The sequence below is a fragment of the Phascolarctos cinereus genome, unplaced genomic scaffold, assembly GCF_003287225.1.
Source record: "Phascolarctos cinereus isolate Bilbo 61053 unplaced genomic scaffold, phaCin_HiC Scaffold_2;HRSCAF=192, whole genome shotgun sequence".
In the NCBI taxonomy this organism is placed as follows: domain Eukaryota; kingdom Metazoa; phylum Chordata; class Mammalia; order Diprotodontia; family Phascolarctidae; genus Phascolarctos; species Phascolarctos cinereus.
In genome coordinates this window covers 147,345,468-147,363,487 of record NW_027555625.1, presented here as the reverse complement: position 1 = coordinate 147,363,487, position 18,020 = coordinate 147,345,468, and the positions used below count along the sequence as shown (strand labels likewise).

General features: G+C 41.7%; 1 protein-coding gene across 1 annotated transcript; it reads left to right on the top strand.

The window, feature by feature from the left end:
• Nucleotides 1–2,051: 2,051 nt before the first annotated feature.
• Nucleotides 2,052–16,276, top strand: LOC110209555 (uncharacterized). Its single transcript, XM_020988189.2, has 5 exons — nucleotides 2,052–2,220; nucleotides 7,437–7,525; nucleotides 7,780–7,906; nucleotides 14,604–14,717; nucleotides 15,251–16,276. Exons 2-5 carry the CDS (start codon nucleotides 7,493–7,495, stop codon nucleotides 16,246–16,248), a joined length of 1,272 nt encoding a protein of 423 aa, XP_020843848.1. The 5' UTR covers nucleotides 2,052–2,220; nucleotides 7,437–7,492; the 3' UTR covers nucleotides 16,249–16,276.
• The last annotated feature ends 1,744 nt before the right edge of the window (nucleotides 16,277–18,020 follow it).

Below are 18,020 nucleotides of genomic sequence, written 5' to 3'. Positions count from 1 at the left end.
CATCCTCACTCTATCTTTGTCGATCCACACAGTGCCTGGCATATTGATTGATTACTCAAGTAAGAACATTGGTAGCGTCCACATAAGTGCCTTGGCCTCACATTTTTTGTTGTTCATTCTTCATTCTCGAAGAGAACCAATGATATCACGAGCGTGATGTCTTGTGCGTGAATTGGATTGAGTGAGGCAGAGCTGAGCAAAGTCATCAGCCTCACTCTCTCCTCCAGAGTCACTGAAGTCCAGTGGCAAGACTAAAGAAAAGACAACTGGCCGTGGCCCAGGATGCAGGGGGTTACCTTGGCCTCTCTAAATTAAAGTCTTTGCCGGGTCTCAGTTTGTCTAAGGCCAGACCCATTCAATGACTAAGGACTAGGTAAGAAGTGAGACAAAAGATGGCCCAATTTACCACCCCAAAGATATCAGTCTGGGAGGGGAAGACCCTCAAAGTTTTGGCCAGAACAGAAAACAATTGCTTTTTATACTTCTTCTAAGCCATCAAAACCTAAATAATGAGTCACTGAGGCTTGGACTGGGCCCATCAGTGACCATTCAATGAAAGCCAGAATGATTTAGGTTTAAAGGCTTAGTTTAGTAGCCCCATTTAAAATACAATGGGTTTTTTAAAAGCCTGTTTTTCAGAGCTATATTTCAAGAAATTAAAAATAAAAACTGCACAGGACAAAAGTAAATTGTCTCAGCTTTTTGGGAAAAAAAGGAGAAGGAGGAAGAAGAGGAGGAGTTGGGTTCCCAGAGGGCAGGTACTACTACTCTCATATAATGTGGTAAAGACAGTTAATAGAAAACCTTCTCCTAAGAACCTGGTTCACTCTTTTCCATAAATACACACAGCACTCATGGGAGGAGTATGTTTAAACTTAGACAATAATAGTACTGATATCCCCATTTTATAGTTGAGGAGACTGAGGAAGAGAAAGGTCAAGTGACTTGCCCATGGGTACACATAGCTAGTAAATATCTGTGGACAAATCTGAATTCAGGTCTTCCTGACTGTTTCGGATCAGTGCTCTAGACATTGTACCACCCAGTTGCTTTTGTTGATAGAATTGTGATAATATTCATGTATTTTCTCTTATTCAGCAGGTGAAGATTACATTAATATATGCTTATTAATGGTGTTATTTAACAAATCTTATGGCTTGGCCTCACATATACCTAGTATATGTCCATTCTAGCATGGTGACATTTCCTGTGTGGATGCTTTCTGCCCAACAGAAGTATGAGAACTGGTGGGAATGTGCCATTGTGGACATGGGGAGATCTTGTCTTATCACTTATATTGCTATATTTTTAAAATTGAATGTCTTTTGGTTTGATGCTCTTTCTGGTTGCCTTAGTAAAAGTAAACACAAAAGTGTGGGACCATGAACTATGGTTTTGAATGGTTACTGACCCACAGAACACTTTGAACCTAGAGTCAGCTTTTTTGCTTGTTTTTTGAGAGGGGGCTGACTGTGTATGAGATAGCCCTGGGTGTTAAACTTTTCCTTCTAAAGAATTTAGAACAGAGCATCTATGAGGGCCTCGTGATGCTCCAGGTTGTATGCAGGGCTCACACCTGGCCCACCTGAACTTTAGAACTCAGGGGACAGAGAGCCCGGCTCTTTCAGCATCCTCAAGGCTCCCTGGCATCAGATGCACATCCCAACTCTTACACTGGGGGTAGGCGGGTGTGAAGCAACCTACATGCTTCAGATGCAGAAAACAGCCAAAGACAGGTGAGGACGTCTCCCAGAGCTTCTCTTCCTCTCCTCAGAGCAACCCCGAAAGTACCTTATCTACTCTCTGGGCCCACAGCCAGATGACAAATGGAACCCCGCAATGCCCCTCCTCAGTAGTAAGGAGAAAGATGACACCAAAAACTACCAATTATCACGAGGTTCTTTTTTTGGAGTTGCAGAGGAGTTCGTTACCATGGCAACTGAGAAGCGCGCGCCCCCCCAAGTCCACCCACTGCGACTGCGCAGGTGGAAATCCAGGACTACATTTCCCAGAGAGCATAGAGCCGCGCCGACTCTTGCACTCCGACTCAATCCCCCAGAATCCCCCTGTCGTGGCTGGTCCAGGCAGCCTGGGCTCAGGAGGCGAAGCTGCCTCGGGAGAGAGAGCTCAGCGTCCTCTTTGGACCGTAATGTCTGTGGCCTCTTAACTCTGGAGCGGACCTGGAGAATAGCAGTTTATCCGGACCGTCTCGGGTCGGAGGTAAAGGCCGGTCTGTGGGGGCGTTTAGGGACTGACGGAAGCGGGGTCTGCAGGCACTGGGCAGGTCGAGGGCTTGAGGATCCACAGCTGACACATCGGGAAACTGAGGCGCAGAGAAGGCAAGTCCCGCCCAGAATCCCTCAATCTGTCGGTGGCAGAGACTGGAATCGGACCGAGGTCTTCAGACTCCCAGGACTAGGTGTTCTGCTGCATGGGATGCGATCCCCCCCCTTCCCTCCCGTTTTCCCATCAGAAGCCCAGCCCCATGTCACACATGTCACTCGCTCAAGAAACTTCCGTGGCTCCCTATATCCCTTGAAACAGAGTTCAGATTCCTCAGGGTAGCCCTTCGTGATTTGGCTGTGGACCCAGCCTATCTCTCCGGCACCATTGCACTTTTACCCAGTGACTGAGGAGTCCCCCATATTGATTTTATCTTGCATCTGCACCTTGGCAAAACCTAAAGTGATCCACTCTAGGGTGTCAGAGCTTGGCTCTCTGCTAGGGATAAATCCTACAGCCCCAAGGAGACAGGCCCTATCCTTTAGTTAGCTGTTTCTCTGAAACTTTAAATCCCAGCTTTGTAGATACAATTTAAGCTCCCAAAGAGAAGCATTCCATTTGGGACCAAAATACAATCTTATAAGTCACTTTCTGTTTTAAAAAATTATTGATGTATTTCATTCCTAAATATTTACCCCACCTTCCCTTTCCAGCAAACCATCCCTTCTAAGAAATACAAAACAGGCAGTTCAACAAAACTAACCAACACTTTAAGCTGACAGTGTTCCACACCCATAGTCCTCTACCTTTGGAAAGAAGGGAGGGAAGTTCATTTTTTCATCTCTTCTCCAGGCCCAAGTTCTTTCCACTTTCAGTAGACATTCAGGGAATTCCAATACCAGAAGGAGGGAAGGGATCCCCTTTTAGGGTTTTTGCTGAACTCGTCCTGGGAGCTCTGCCTCTGGTTGAAGGAGGCCTAAAATTTATGCAGAAGCAGTCCTGTTGTAGCCAATGGAAGAACATTTCTTGACCATTCTACCCAGGAACTGGGGTGAGAGCATAATATCCAGAGAACAATAAGGAGGTAGTGACTGGTAAAAGACTGACCTCAAATGTTTGAAGATATGAAAATGACCCATCTTTAAACAAACAAACAAAAAAAACCTGAGTTGGGGAGAACAAAGTGGCTGTGACTGACCTGGTCAGGGCTATCCCCGGTCTCACTGACTTTTCATGTCATCTCTTTTTGTAGTCTCCTCTCTTTTTAGTTTCCCCATGTACGACAATAAACCTGAAAGACATAGATGGGGAGAGAATGGTTTTCACTGGTTTATCTTATAAATAGCATGTAGATATGTGAGCATGCATACCTGTGCATGTGTGTATGCAAATGTGCATGTGTGTATTCATGTGTGGAAAGATTAGTGGCAGGCAGACCAGCCTGAGGGCTATTACAATAAATTAGGTGTGAGGCTATAAGGGCTCACACCAAGGTGGTAGCAGTACCTTTTTGGTCTATGGGCCACAAGTCTCACCTCACTTCAGTCTATCTGCCACACAGCCATCAAAGTGAGTTCCCTAAAGCACAAGTCCAACCATGTCACTCCTCTGCTCATTAAACTTTGGTGGCTCCCTGTCACCTCCAGAATCAAATGTAAAATCCTCTTTTTAATTTCTAAAGCCCTTCCTAACCTAGCTGCCTTAGCATTTTTGGTCTTTATGACTTACACCCCTGCACATACTCTTCAATCCAGTGTCATTGGCCTTCTTTCTGTTCCTAAAACAGAACACTTCCTCTCCCAACTCCAGACATTTTCTCTGGCTAGAATGCTTTCCCTTTTCATCTCTGGCCTCCAGGCTTCCTTGAAGGCCCAGATAAAATCTCACCTTCTACAGGAAGCCTTTCCTAATTGCTTTTAATTCCAGTACCCTTCCTGTATTGATTATTTCCTCATTATCCTCTGTATATAGCTTGTTTGTACACATTTGTTTACTTGTCATCTCTTCCCTGCCCCCTCAAGGGCAGGACTATCTTTTACCTTTCTTTGTATCTCCAGAGCTTAGCACAGTGCCTGTCACTTAGTAGGCACTTAATAAATGTTTATTGACTGACTGATTGACATATGTCCCTAAGAAAAATAGGATTCTCTTTAGTAGGTAGGGTATATTTGAAGTATGTTACTAAAAAAGTAGTGAAACTGACTTGTGGAATCACTATCATTTTTTATAGTTATATCCTCATCTTAAAAAAGAATAGCTAGCGTTATCTGATGCTTTAAGGTTAGCAGGTGCCAACCTTAAAGGCCTTACGGCAGCTGGGTGGTACAATAGATAGGGCACTGGGCCTGGATCTGTGTAGATAGTTGGCACAGTGGATGGAATGCTGGGCCCAGAGTCAGGAAAACTTGAGTTCAAATCCAGCCTCAGGAATTTATTAGCTGTGTGATCCTCCATAAGCCACTTAATCTCTGATTGCTTCGATTTCCTAGAAATAATACTAGCACCTATATCCCATGATTGAAGTGAGGATCAAATGACACCTGGCACATAGTAGGTGCTATATAAATGGCAGCCATCATTATTAGCAAAGTGCTTTTAACAAATCATCTTATTTGATCCTCACCCTGTGTGCTACAGATAGTATTGTCCCCATTCTACCAGATGACAAGTATGAAGCTGATAGTCGTTAAAGGGGGTGGGACGGGAGAGTGTTTATCCTCAGCTCATTTTCTCACCTACATATCCAAGTAGTTATCAAGTCTTGTGAATTCTACCTTCCAGCTTCTTTCATACCAGTGTTGTTCTTTGCACTTATACGGATTTTACCTTAATTCAGGTCCACCAGAATTCACCTCTTGCCTGAACTATTGCAGTATCCTTCCAATTGGCTGTTCTCCCCTCCCTATCATCCTCCACATAGTATCCAGAGTGATGTACCTAAATCATAGCTGACTCTGTCACACCATGCTTAGGAAAACTCCAGTGGTTCCATATTGCCTCTAGGATTGAAAATAAATTCCTTGGTTATCATTTAAAACCCTTCACAACCTGGTTGCAGCCCATCTTTCCTTCCTCGTTATACTTTACTCCCCTTTACACACCCTCAGTCTAGCCAACGTGGGCTTCTTGCTGTTCCTATAACAGGATACACCATTTTCTGTGCCTTTACACAGGTTATCTGCCCATGGGGGGGATCCTCCCTCCTCACCTTCACCTCTTAGGCTCTCTAGTATCAGTCAAAGCTCAACTCATTTGCTACCTCCTACACGGATGGAGTCTTTTGCTGATTCTCTTACTCCTACCTGGCAGTGCCTCAGTGCCTCTGCTCGACCCCCATTACCTTGTATGTATTCTTATATGGGGCGATTACGTGGTGCAGTGGATAGAGTGCTAGGCCTGGAGTCAGGAAGACTCAGCTTCCTGGGTTCAAATTTGGCCTCAGACACTTACTAGCTGTGTGACTTTGGGTAAGTCACTTAACCCCATTTGTCCCAATTCCTCATCTGTGAAATGAGCTGGAGAAGGGGAAATGGCAAATCACTCTAGTTTCTTTGCCAAGAAAATCCCAAATGGAGTCATGAAGAATTGGACATGACTAAAATGATTGAACAACATTCTTATATGTACTCCTATATGTTCATTTTGTCTCCTTCAGTGAACTCTAAGTTCCATTCAAGGGCTGGAATTGTTTTGTTTTTTACTTTACATATGCAGAACCTAACACAGTACCTGGCTCATAGTAGGTGCTTAATACATGCTTGTTAATTAACTTTGTTGTTGTATATTTCAGTCACATCCAGCTTTTTGTAACCCCATTTGGGGTTTTCTTCGCAAAGATCCTGGAGTGATTTTCCATTTCCTTCTCCAGATCATTTTTCAGATGAGGAAACTGAACAAACAGGGTTAATTAAGGGACTTATCCAGGGTCACACAGCTAGTAAAATTTGAGGCCAAATTTGAACTTAGTTCCTCCTGACTTCAGGCCCAGAGATCTATCCACTATACTACCTAGCTGTTAATTAACATGCCTAGAGTCATATAGTAAGCTTTAAAGGCAAGGTTTTCCTTACCCCAAGTCTAGCACTCTTTCCAATACATCATATTGCCTTTCCATTGGATTATTATAGATAAATGATAAGTTAAGTGATTTGCTAAAGGCCACACAAATACTAAGCTACAGAAACAGAACCATAAGGAGGTTTCCTGATTCCCAGTTCTATCTCCATTCTGATTTTCTTGTACTAATGTCCTATATCCATTGGGCTACTTTAAGGAAGTCAGAGTAATGGTTTCTGTTAATTCTATGAGTCAGGAAAGAAAATGGAAAAACTTTCCCTTATTAAAGGAGCAGGTGAATAAGTCACATAGATTTTGGCTGTTATTTTCTATATCAAACAGTTCTGGGGTCAGAGCTATTAATTTCCATCATACTTCCTAACAAAAATAGAGATCCTTCTAGTGATGTGCTATAAAACAGAAACAGTCAACATACCAGGCCCTTTGTGGGAGCAATGTATTTTGCTATTTATTTTTCTTAAATTTTTATTTGTTTTTCAGTTAGCAAGCTTTTTCCCCTCTTTTCCACCTCCTCCCTACCACATTGAAAAAAGAAGAAAAACAAAACCCGTTTAAGAAATATATGTAGTCAGACAAAAACAGATGCCAGTGTTGGCCAGGTCTAAAAATATATAATTCATTTGGTATCTCAAATCCATCACCTCTCTATCCAGAGGTGGGTAGCACCCTTCATTATCAGTCCTCTGGAACTGTAGTTGGGCACCACTTCAGTGTTTGTTTTTACAACATTTTCATTGTTATTGTATTATCCTCTGACCGCTCTGCATCAGTTCATCTAAGTCTTTCCAAGTTCCTCTGAAACTGTCCCTTTCATCATTTGTTATGACACATGACATTCTATAACATTCTTATACCATAATTTGTCTAGCCATTCCCCAGTTGATCGACACTTCCTTAGTTTCCAGTTCTTTGCCACTACACAGGAGCTGCTCTAAATATTTTTGTACATAGGGATCCTTTTCCTCTTTCTTTGATCTCTTTGATCTTGGAAGGAGCAAGGCTACTGTGCCTGGGCAACCTCCTTTGTAGAGTTTGGAGAGGTAGAGAAATCACATGCTTCAGTTATTTAGATATTTCTAACCTGGGGAATCCGGGAGCTCCAAGGTATGATCATTGCCCCTCTCCTCCTCCTCTAGGCCTGCATTCTCAGAACTCTGCCTTTTTCCAGGAGAGGACTACAGAAGAGGAGGGAATGGCTACTGTGTCCCTGATAACCAAAGCCCGGGTGAGCTTGAGTTTTCCAGTCTTTTCTAAATGAAATTTCAATTTCCAGAGTGTGGACACTTTTCTCCTCCTCATCATGGAACTTCTCTGTCTCTCTGCCCTCCTCCTTGTGGATGAAGGACTAAGGATGAAATGAGCTTTGCTTGACTAGTGTTCATCTCCATTGGAGCTTAGTGATAAGTATACTAATGTGGAAAAGATACCTTCCTACCTCAGGTCAAATGCTCCAACGTCTCTCCTATGTGTTTGTTTCAGGAATCAGTGACATTCAAGGATGTAGCTGTAAACTTCACCCAGGAGGAGTGGGGGCAACTGAGCCCTGCTCAGAGGAACCTGTACAAGGATGTGATGCTGGAGAACTATAGAAACCTCATCTCACTGGGTAAGGATGGCTTCTCCCTGGGATTCAAAATTTATCTTAAATTAAGAAAATTCCCTTCTCTGCTGAATACTGTAGTAGTGAATGCAGAGCCTGGATTGGATTTATTTATGTCTCACTGTGACTGTGTTTCTTAAGAATAGTCATGTAACAGATACCTGTAGGAACTGCTTTCAAACAATGGTGATGGCTATGTAACTGTGAAGGTGAGCATGAGGTCCTACTGTTTGCTATCGGATGAGGTGGAGGGTGGGTCCTGGAGAGGATGAGGAACTTAAGAGGTCTGAATGCATTGTGAATGAAAACAGGAAGAATTGCTGCAAGATAGAGCTGGATTTAGAAGTGGTGAGCCAAAAGGTGAAAGAGAAGAGGCATGCAGGAGGGAAAGGAGTCACCTATTAAATTCAAAACTGGAGGGCCAGCAAAGCAAGGGCCCAACCTTCCAAGAACTACTCAGGTGGACATTACATAGAACAGTATCCAGTAGACCTTCAGGGAAACTATAGAACTTGGATCAAGAGCTGTGGAGAAAGAAGGTAGCATAGAAAAATAAGATTTCTTGAATCTAAAGGGAGGGAACCAGAAGTAAAGGTGAAGGAGGTAGCTATAATGGCAAGGTAATTTCCACATGGAGCCCAGACCTCAAATAGAATGGAAACATGCTAATCTCAAAACCAGACTGAGCAGAGAAAGAAAGGTAATGTGACCTAGGACTGATAACAAGTATGACATATAAAGAAAGTGAAGGCAAATGGTACCTATGAAGAAATCGGCCAAGCAAGAAGCAGGGTTGCAAGGTTGTATTATAGAGGTTCTAGAGTTGTCAGGGCATCAAAGAGAACTGGTAAAGAAAACCATGGAGCCTCTGAATTTCTTACCTGAATTTTGATTCAGGGCTTGGGTCAGAGATTTTGGCTAAGAAACAAAGCATTTCTTCTCCTCCATAACAGGTGAAAATGATATACATCTTATGTTGAAATTAAGAAGCTTTGTTATGCTATTCCAGAGACTGTAACTTCCTTGTCCTCTTCTCCTACAGGTCAAGGGCTTTCACCTAAGATAAGAGCGCACATATCTGCTTTCTGGAAAGATAAGCCTGAACCTCCTTCAGAAGTTACCGCAACTCCTTCTGGGCTTTCCTATCATATCCTTTTTGGATAGAGAGGCAGCCTAGCATCGGTGGGGAACCTGTGGCCTCCAGGCCACAAGTAGCCCTCTAGGTCCTCAAGTGCGGCCCTTCGACTGAATCCAAACGAATTTGATCTGTGAGGTTTGGATTCAGTCAAAGGGCTGAACTTGAGGACCTAGAGGGCTACACGTGACCTGGAGGCCACAGGTTCCCCACCCTGATATAGGGGACAGAAGAGTCAGGAGGTCTGAGTTCAAGTCTCACCCTGCTAATCATTAACCATTTGACCCTGGGCAAGTCCCTTCTCTCTTGCCCTGAGCTTTCTTTCCAACAATAGGGTTTGAATTAGATGATCTCTTAGTTGTCTCCAGCTCTAACTTCATTTGATTCACAGAATCTCAGAGTTGGAAGCTGCTCAGAAGGTTCTTGTCACACCAGTGGGCACTCAGCTTTCGACTGAAGATCTTCACTGAGGATCTGCTTTTGGACAATTCTGTTAGGAAGGTTTTTCTTATCTTGAGCCTAAATTTGCTTCCATCTGTTACTCCTGTTTCTACCAATGGAGCCATGCTTTCTTCCATAGGAAAGCCCTTCAAATACTTGAAGTCAGGTATAACACCACTCCTCCTCCTCCTGCTCCCTCTCCCCAGTGCCCCAAACCTTTTCTTCTCCGGCAAAGATCCTTGTTTCCTTTAATCAGTCATGTGGTGTAAACTCAAAGCCCTTCACCATCCTAATTGTCCTCCTTTGGATGCTCTCCACTTTATCAATATACTTCCTGAATTCTATTCTTCCAGATGTGGCCAGGCCAGGACAAAATACAGCAAGATTGCATGCCCTGCCCACCCACCCCCACTCCCCAGCCTTCTCTTTTCCATGTGGGCAACTGCTTAGAAAAGAAAGTTCTTGCCACCAAAGTCCTTGGCATTGTCAAATGTTTTAACATCACAGGTTGAGATGATTATTAGTAGAAATGATATTAAAGAATATTCATTATCATCAGGTTTCCTGCCACACCCTAAGGACCATGGGATCTTTTCATCTGACTTGCTGCTGAAACCTACATATATTCTCTTCCCATTAGAATGTAAGCTCTTTGAAAGCAGGGACTGCCTTGTTTTTCTATTTGTTCTAGCCTCACATTATCTTTCATGGTGGCCAGATCACATTGTTGATTCATTCTGAGCTTTCAGACTACTAAACCTTCCAGATCTTTTTTCAGATAAATAGCTCTTTAGCCATGCCTCCTCCATCTTGTACTTTGGAAATTAAGTATTTGGAACCCAAGTGTAAGGCAAAGATTCTGTTTCTCTTCTCTCTTACAGAACAAAAGTGTAGGATTGAAAACTGCAATGTAAAGCAGACAAATTTCTCATGGAAGGTGAAGGTTGTGCACCCCTCTCTACAGTTGCTAATTAATCTCCCAGCCTCTTAAGTTTCCTGCAGTTGGTAACCAGTGCAGGCATCTTGTAGGATACTAGATCCTGGCATGTAAAGACAGTACTTGGAGCAGTTACTTAGTGCTTAAAGAATGAAGGACTGGTATACCAGTGTGGGTTAGAAGAGTTAGGAGAGAATAATTCTGTACTCTGAAGAGAAAGGTGAGAATAAGTCTATACTGGGACTTAGTGTGGCTGGGAGCTGTCACCCTAATAAGCTTAAGACATAAATACTCGTGAAACTCTCTTACCAGCAAGGGATGTTAGAGGGTTCATTATGGGTTTGACATTGTTCTGGATTTTGCCATCTTGATGATTCGTGGGTACCAGTCAGTTGTCCAGGGCTGCAGTGGAGACCCTAGTCAGATTTTGCGTATGTAAATGTTCTGATCTCCTTATAGTCTCCACATGGAAAAGAGAAGGTTGGGGGTAGGGAGGGGTGGGCAGGGCATGTCACAAACCTCAGATGCTAGCGGTAAAGTACTGATGAGTCTGTACTAGTGCGTCTATGCTGAAATTAGCATTTCCCAGGAAAGCAGCTTCCCCTTTTCTAGTCACTTTAGAGTGTTTGGCCTAGGCAGTCAAGAGGAATAATTGTATTAGCATCAGCTGCTCCAGTGTTTTTGTTTGTCTGTTTGTTTTTTGTTTTCTATAACTGGTGCAGCAGATTTGCTGGAAAGTATTTGAATGACTTCCCTGTCAGTGCCTCTAGAGAAGCTAGAGCCACCCAGGTAGTTAAGGGATGAGCAGTTAAGTCTAGAGCCCTTGTGGCTGGGGCCTAACCAGTATAGGTAGGCATTGTAGCAAGGGCATTATAGGGCATACCAACAGCCATCTTTATCAGTTTAACAGGCTTAAGGTTATATTTCACAATTATTTTAATTTGCATTTAATTATTTGAGCATTTGAATGTTTTTGGTATAGAAACCTGAGCTCCCCAGCTCATCATTGTTGCTGGGGCTATGCTCCAGATGGTACATGACACCCTGATAAGTAGAGGCAAGGGAAATTTACCACTAAGGATAATAGGGAGGTCCTCATGGCCTACCCATATTGATCTAGTCCAGGGCCATGTTTCCAATGTAATGATCTAGGGAATTTTTGGGCAGCACTACCCTCACTTTGATGGGAGATTTAGGTAGTGCCTTTTTCCCAAATTGAGCTCTGAGAGATGGGGCTAAAACTACCCCATAACGTCCCTATAACAACAAGAGTCTGAATCTACAGTACGCAGAATTTCCAGTGCCTATCCAAAAGCTTTTAGGGTGGGAAAGAGTTTATCTATATACTGTCCACTTCAAGGAAAAGCGTTGTTAGATAGAGTCCCTAAAAAGATCTGGATTGAAAGCATGGGCTGATGCAAAGCAGGGGGTTGCTAGTTTAAGAAGAAAGGTATCTTGGTGAAAAGGAATGGGGAAGAAACAAGAAAAAACTCAGAGGATTAAGTATCCAAAAAATGTCCTGGACTGGCTGATGAATAAACAAGAAGAAAATAGAGAAAAAGAACCTCTCCAGGCAGAGGAGTGAGCAAAAGTAAAAAGGAGGGAAAATGAGGGAAGAGTTGACAAATGAGACAGATGTTCTCATGGGAGGTGAAAAGACCACTTACAAGTGCACTGAATGTGGGGAAACCTGGTTAAATGGAGACACTGTCTAAATACTGAAATGTATAATGTGACTCTGGTTTCCTTTCTGGGACCCAAGAATACAGGCTTCCTTAAACTCTACCATAGGCAGAGATAATCAACAGAGGGAAGAAAAAATGTGTGTTTTAAGACAGAAAGACAACTGTGCTGGACGATAGTTGTTAATTACTCCATGATCTGTAAAAGAACAGTCAGGCTCTTCCCTAGCAGGTATCTTGTTAGAAACTAGTTCATGGGGATGTGATGATAATATCTGGAGTAGTTACTGGACTAGTGGGTGTAAAAAGTAGAGTTTCAGTACTGGTGTTAGTGAGAAGGGGGAAATGAATGAGCATTTATTAACCACTTAGTGTGTAAGTGCTGAGGAAACAAATAGAAAAACAAGGCAGTCCCTGCTTTCAAAGAGCTTACATTCTAATGGGGAAAGAGAATATATATAGGTTTCAGCTGCAAGTCAGATGAAAAGATCCCATGGTCCTTAGGGTGTAGCAAGTAAGCTGATGATAATGAATATTCTTTAATGTCATTTCTACTGATAATCATGTCAACCTGTAATGTTAAACCATTTGACAATGCCAAGGACTTTGGGGGCAAGAACTCTCCTTTCTAAGCAGTTGCCCAGGCACATCTTTGCACAGGGGTTGCTTCCGGGGATGCTTGTGGAGGGCTGGGCTAGAAGCAGGGCCTGTTGTGTAGAGCGTTCTGTCACTCCCCAAGCTTGGGGTTTATATTCCCAATGGTGACAGTCAGCCAAGGAAAGTGAGCCCTTTCTTCACAATGATTGCTCTCCTCAATGATGGCTACAAATTACAGGCCAGAAACAAGGCCAGTAATCTTAGGGCCACTGCTATTCCTAAGGCTCTTGGGTTCTGGGTCCTCAGCTATCGCTATTAGGGTCTGAGGAGAGGTTGTGGTTTGACTTTCCTGGCACATGCTACCTCATTTCTCCCTCAGGATGCTTTATTGCTTTAGCTAGGCTTGATTGCCTGCCCCATAGGTGACAGTTGGCCAGTAGTTATGGTACCTATTCTGCTACCTGCTGATCAAGCTAGTCAGTGTTTTTCTCTGTTCTTCATTTGTAAGATAAACAGAACAGAGCTTGAATGACAGAATATGGAAAAGCGAGGAGAGAATCTGTCTAAAAGCCTCAGGTTTACAGAGGTGGCTAGAGATAATGAATATTTTTACAGAAGGAAGAGGTGGTATGTTTGCATCAGGACTGAACATGTCTGGGGAAGAGGAGAGGCTAAGCAGATCAATGTATCTGAAAGTTGTGGGCTGTCACCCTGTGGAAATTCTCTGTGTCAGGATGAATGTGCATGTTGGAGGAGAGGCAGGGTAGATAGAGTCAGGGTTGGGCAATATTTTGAGTCATAATGTGCCGGGGCTGGAATAAAGGGAACCTAGTTACACATTGATAGGTGAATGGCAAAGTTCTGAGTTTCTTGTTTCCTGAAAGGGAAAAGTGATCCAGAGATGTAGTATGACTGAAAAACCTGACAAGTGTAAGTGAACAAAGGATTTGAATGGTTTTCAGAAGAAATGACAAACAATCATATGGAAAACATGCTTCAATTATAAATTATGAGAAAAACCGCTCTGAAGTTTTGACTGACAGCCATCAAATTAGTAAAAGTGATAAAGAACAGAAATTGTCAGTGGCAGAGTGGGTTTGGTAAATCAGAGACACTTATACACTGTTGGTGGAGTTATAAAATTGAACCAACAGTACTGGGAAATAAGTTAGAATTCTATAAGAAAAGCTGATCTTAGTGACTTTTTCTCCCACAATTCCAAATTGTTTTCAAGAACAGTTTGACTGATTCACATCTCCACCAACTAATGTCTCTGACTTCCCACAGCTTTTCCAACACTGACTTGGTGATTCTAGTACTGGATGTATGTCCTAAAGTAGTCAATGACAGAAAGATGCCATGTAAAAATATTCCTATTAGGATTTTCTGTAAAAAACGAACAAGCCAAAAAAAAAGTAGGTGTCCATTGAATGGGAAATGGTTGAACAAACTATGGTCTATGAATGCAATCTAATATTATCACTCCGTAAGAAATGATTATGAGGAATTCATAGAAAAATGGGACAGCTTATATGAAGTGATGAAGAATGAAGAAAGTGGAACCAAGAAAACTATACACAAAGAGTTCAGTTATGTATTTGAAGATGACATTAAAAGGTAGTTGAATTTAAATTAACCTCATGAAACATTCTTAGTTCCAAAATACAGAGAAATATATATCCCTCCTCCTTAGGGGCTAGGTAGGAGACTACTGATGCAGAGTGTTGCAAGGTTGCTTTGTTGATTGTGATGTAAAAGACAACAACAAAAGACCAATAATTATGTTCAAAGAAAGACAGATAAGCGGTGAAGTACTAGTAAGTTAATGCAAGTGAGTCCTGTCAGAGGATCCATGACAATTCTTTGTCCCCATAAGAAACATCTGTGTTTTATTTTCTTCTATACAAACAGGGTTTCCTATATCTAAACCAGATGTGATCTTCAAATTGGAGCAAGGGAAAGAGCCATGGATGTTCAGTCTGCAGAAAGCCAGAGAGAGAGAGGTCCCAAGAAATTCCCCTCCAAGTGAGTAAGAACTAGATCTATGAAACTCAGTGGGAGAAACAGCACAATAGTTTATTGAGAGAAAGCTCTCTTCCAGCTTTTTGGGGAAAGGAGAGATGTGAGTCTCACCTGTGGCTGTCTTTCTTCACATGTATCCTTACCTACCTGCCTTTTCTTTTTCCTCATGCTTTCCAGAGACTACCTTTCCTTACTGAAAGTTCATTTTCCCTGATGACACTATTTCTTTTTTATTTGCTATTCCTATTTATCACTATCCCTCGCACTTAACACAACACTCTAGTGACCCTTACCACACTCCTGGATAGACACTTTATATTCTGTTTACCTCATTTGATGATATAGCTTCTATTCCCTATTCAGTTCTCCTCTCCCACTTCTTAGCCTCTTTTCAGATTACAAGACTGTTTTTAGAGGTGACAAGACTATGGATATCTAGTGGGCATTATTTTTTGTTTCATTATTTTCTTCCCAATATAGCATTTCTTTTCTTACAGCACAGAGAAAGATTAATTTGTTTTTTCTCTTGGTTCCAGACTGGGAGAGTAGGCCTGACACCCAACAGTCAACTCAAAATGAGAACATTTCTGAAGAAGCAGAATCACCAGGGATATTAGTTCCTCTAGACCCTACATTTGGAGAAATTCTTCTGTCTGGGGGTAGACTGGAGAAGTATCAGGAAAACTCTGAAAGGGAAAAATGGAAGAAATCCCTTTCCCATGAGAATACTTTCAAGCAGTTGTCAATTGGTCTCACAGAAAGCCCCATTAAAGAAAGAGACCATGAATGTAAAGAATGTGGAAAAAAATTCTTTGACCGCCCATCCCTCACTCGACATCAAAGGACTCATAAGGGAGAGAAGCGCTATAAATGTAATGAATGTGGAAAAGCCTTCTCTAAACATTCATCTCTTACTGAACATGACAGGATTCATACTGGAGAGAAACCCTATGAATGTGATGAATGTGGAAAGGCCTTCAGCCTGAAAAGTAACCTAACTCGACATCAGCTAACACATACTGGAGAGAAACCCTATGAATGTGATGAATGTGGGAAGGCCTTTAGCCGTAGAAGTGGACTTATGAGACATCACATGACTCATACAGGAGAAAGTCCCTATAAATGTTATGAATGTGGGAAAGCCTTCTTTAACCCTTCATCTCTTACTGAACATGAGAGAATTCATACTGGAGAAAAGCCCTATGAATGTGATGAATGTGGGAAAGCTTTCTCTAACCAGTCATCTCTTACTGTACATGAGAGAATTCATACTGGAGAAAAACCCTATGAATGTGATGAATGTGGGAAAGCCTTCTCTATACATTCATCCCTTACTGTACATCAGAGAATTCATACTGGAGAGAAGCCTTATGAGTGTGATGAATGTGGGAAAGCCTTCTTTGACTGTTCATCCCTTACTAGGCATCAAAGAACTCATACTGGAGAGAAACCCTATTTATGTAGCGTGTGTGGGAAAGTCTTCAGTAGTAAGGCATCTGTCATCCAGCATCAACGACGTTATGCCAGAGAGTAATGTAGGAATATAAAGAAAATTTCCATCAGATTTGTCATTTGATTGACTACCAAAAAGTCAAAGTGGGAAAATAGGCCCTATAAACACTTAAAAATGGCCTTATCTTAAACAGTTGGGTGGGGGAGTAGGAAACAAGCATTTATTAATCACCTGCTATGTATCAGGCACTATGCTAAGCACTTTACAAATTTCTCATTTGATCCTCACAATAACCCAGTGAAGTAGGTATTGTTATGATTTCCATTTTACTCATGGGGAAACTGAGGCAGACAGCGATTAAGTGACTTGTTGAGGGTCACATAGCTAGTAAGTGCCTGAGACTGGATTTGAACTCAAATCTTCTGACTGGGCCCAGCAGTTTATCGACTGTGCCAACACAGATCTATAAACCCCCTGCCCCTTTTAGTGTTTTGCAGTTTCCCTTTTCTAGCCAAACTCCTTTTTCTAAACATACTATGTCATAAATCTGACCCAAGGTACCCCAGATACAAGATGTAACTCTGAGGCTCCCCCCTTAAAGAACACCCTGGCCTATCAAAGTCTCTTATAGACTTATAACTCATGGTGTACACAAATACTCAAAAGGAAACATCTGGGAAAATGGAAGAGTGAGCAGTCAAAAGAGAACATATTTTCTTAGTTTCCCCCTATAAAACATCAATTTACAAAAACTTCCAAAATGACCAGGACCATCAGAAGCCTTGAAAACAGTATTTTCAGAATAAATCGGTATATTGTTTTTGGTTAACCATGGCAAAAAAGGAAAGTAAATCCATGTCTCCCTTCATATAGTATAATAAATTTCCAGTAGATAAATGATGTAGTATAAAATGAGGCACATAAAATAATTAGTTGTGGAATATATATATATCACAATTACAGAGATGCAGAAAAAATTTTAACCTCAAAAAAATTTTGGGGAGAGAAAACAAGTTTGATTATAAAAAAAGACTTCGACAACAAAGAGCAATCTAAATTTAAAAAAGAAGGAAACAGACTAGGAAAAATCCTTTAAACATTTCTGGTAAAAGTCTGACATCTGAAATCTGCAAGGATCATAGATTTTTAAGCAAGAAGAGACAAAGTCATCTAGTCCAATACCCTCCTTTTACAGATAAAAAAACTCAGATCCAGAGAAGAAATAAGTTTATGAGAGTATCAATTAAAGGGAAGGAATGGTCAGTTTGAGGGTGAGGGAAAATAACATATAGTCAACCACCTGAAAAATTCTTCAGATGCTCAAATAACCAGGTAAATGAGAATTAAAATTTCTTTGGAATATAATCTTAAACCCATCACATTGTCAATAGCAATTTAAAATAGTAAAATCCAATGCTTCAGGGAATTTGAAGAAACTGGCAGACTATTGCACTGCTGGTGGAGCTGTGAATTGGTGTAACCATTTTGAAAAGTATTATATATGCTGAAGAACTCCAAGAACATGCCACATGAGGATTTGTTGAAGAAACCAGGTACGTATAGCATGGAGAAGAAGAAAATGGTATATTAGCTAGCCTCAAGTATTTGAAGGACTATTATCTAGAAAAGGGATTAGACTTGTGCTGTTTGGCCCCAAAGGGCAGAATTAGAAGCAATGGGTAGAAGCTTCAAAAACATCAATTTAGGCTTGATGTAAGAACAAAACTTATTAAAGATGAAAGCTATCCAAGAGTAGATGGACCACCTCAAGAAGTAGTTATAGTTTCTCCTTGTATATTTTCAAGCAGAAGCTCGAAAAGCACTACAGTATACCATGTAAAGAGGATACTTAA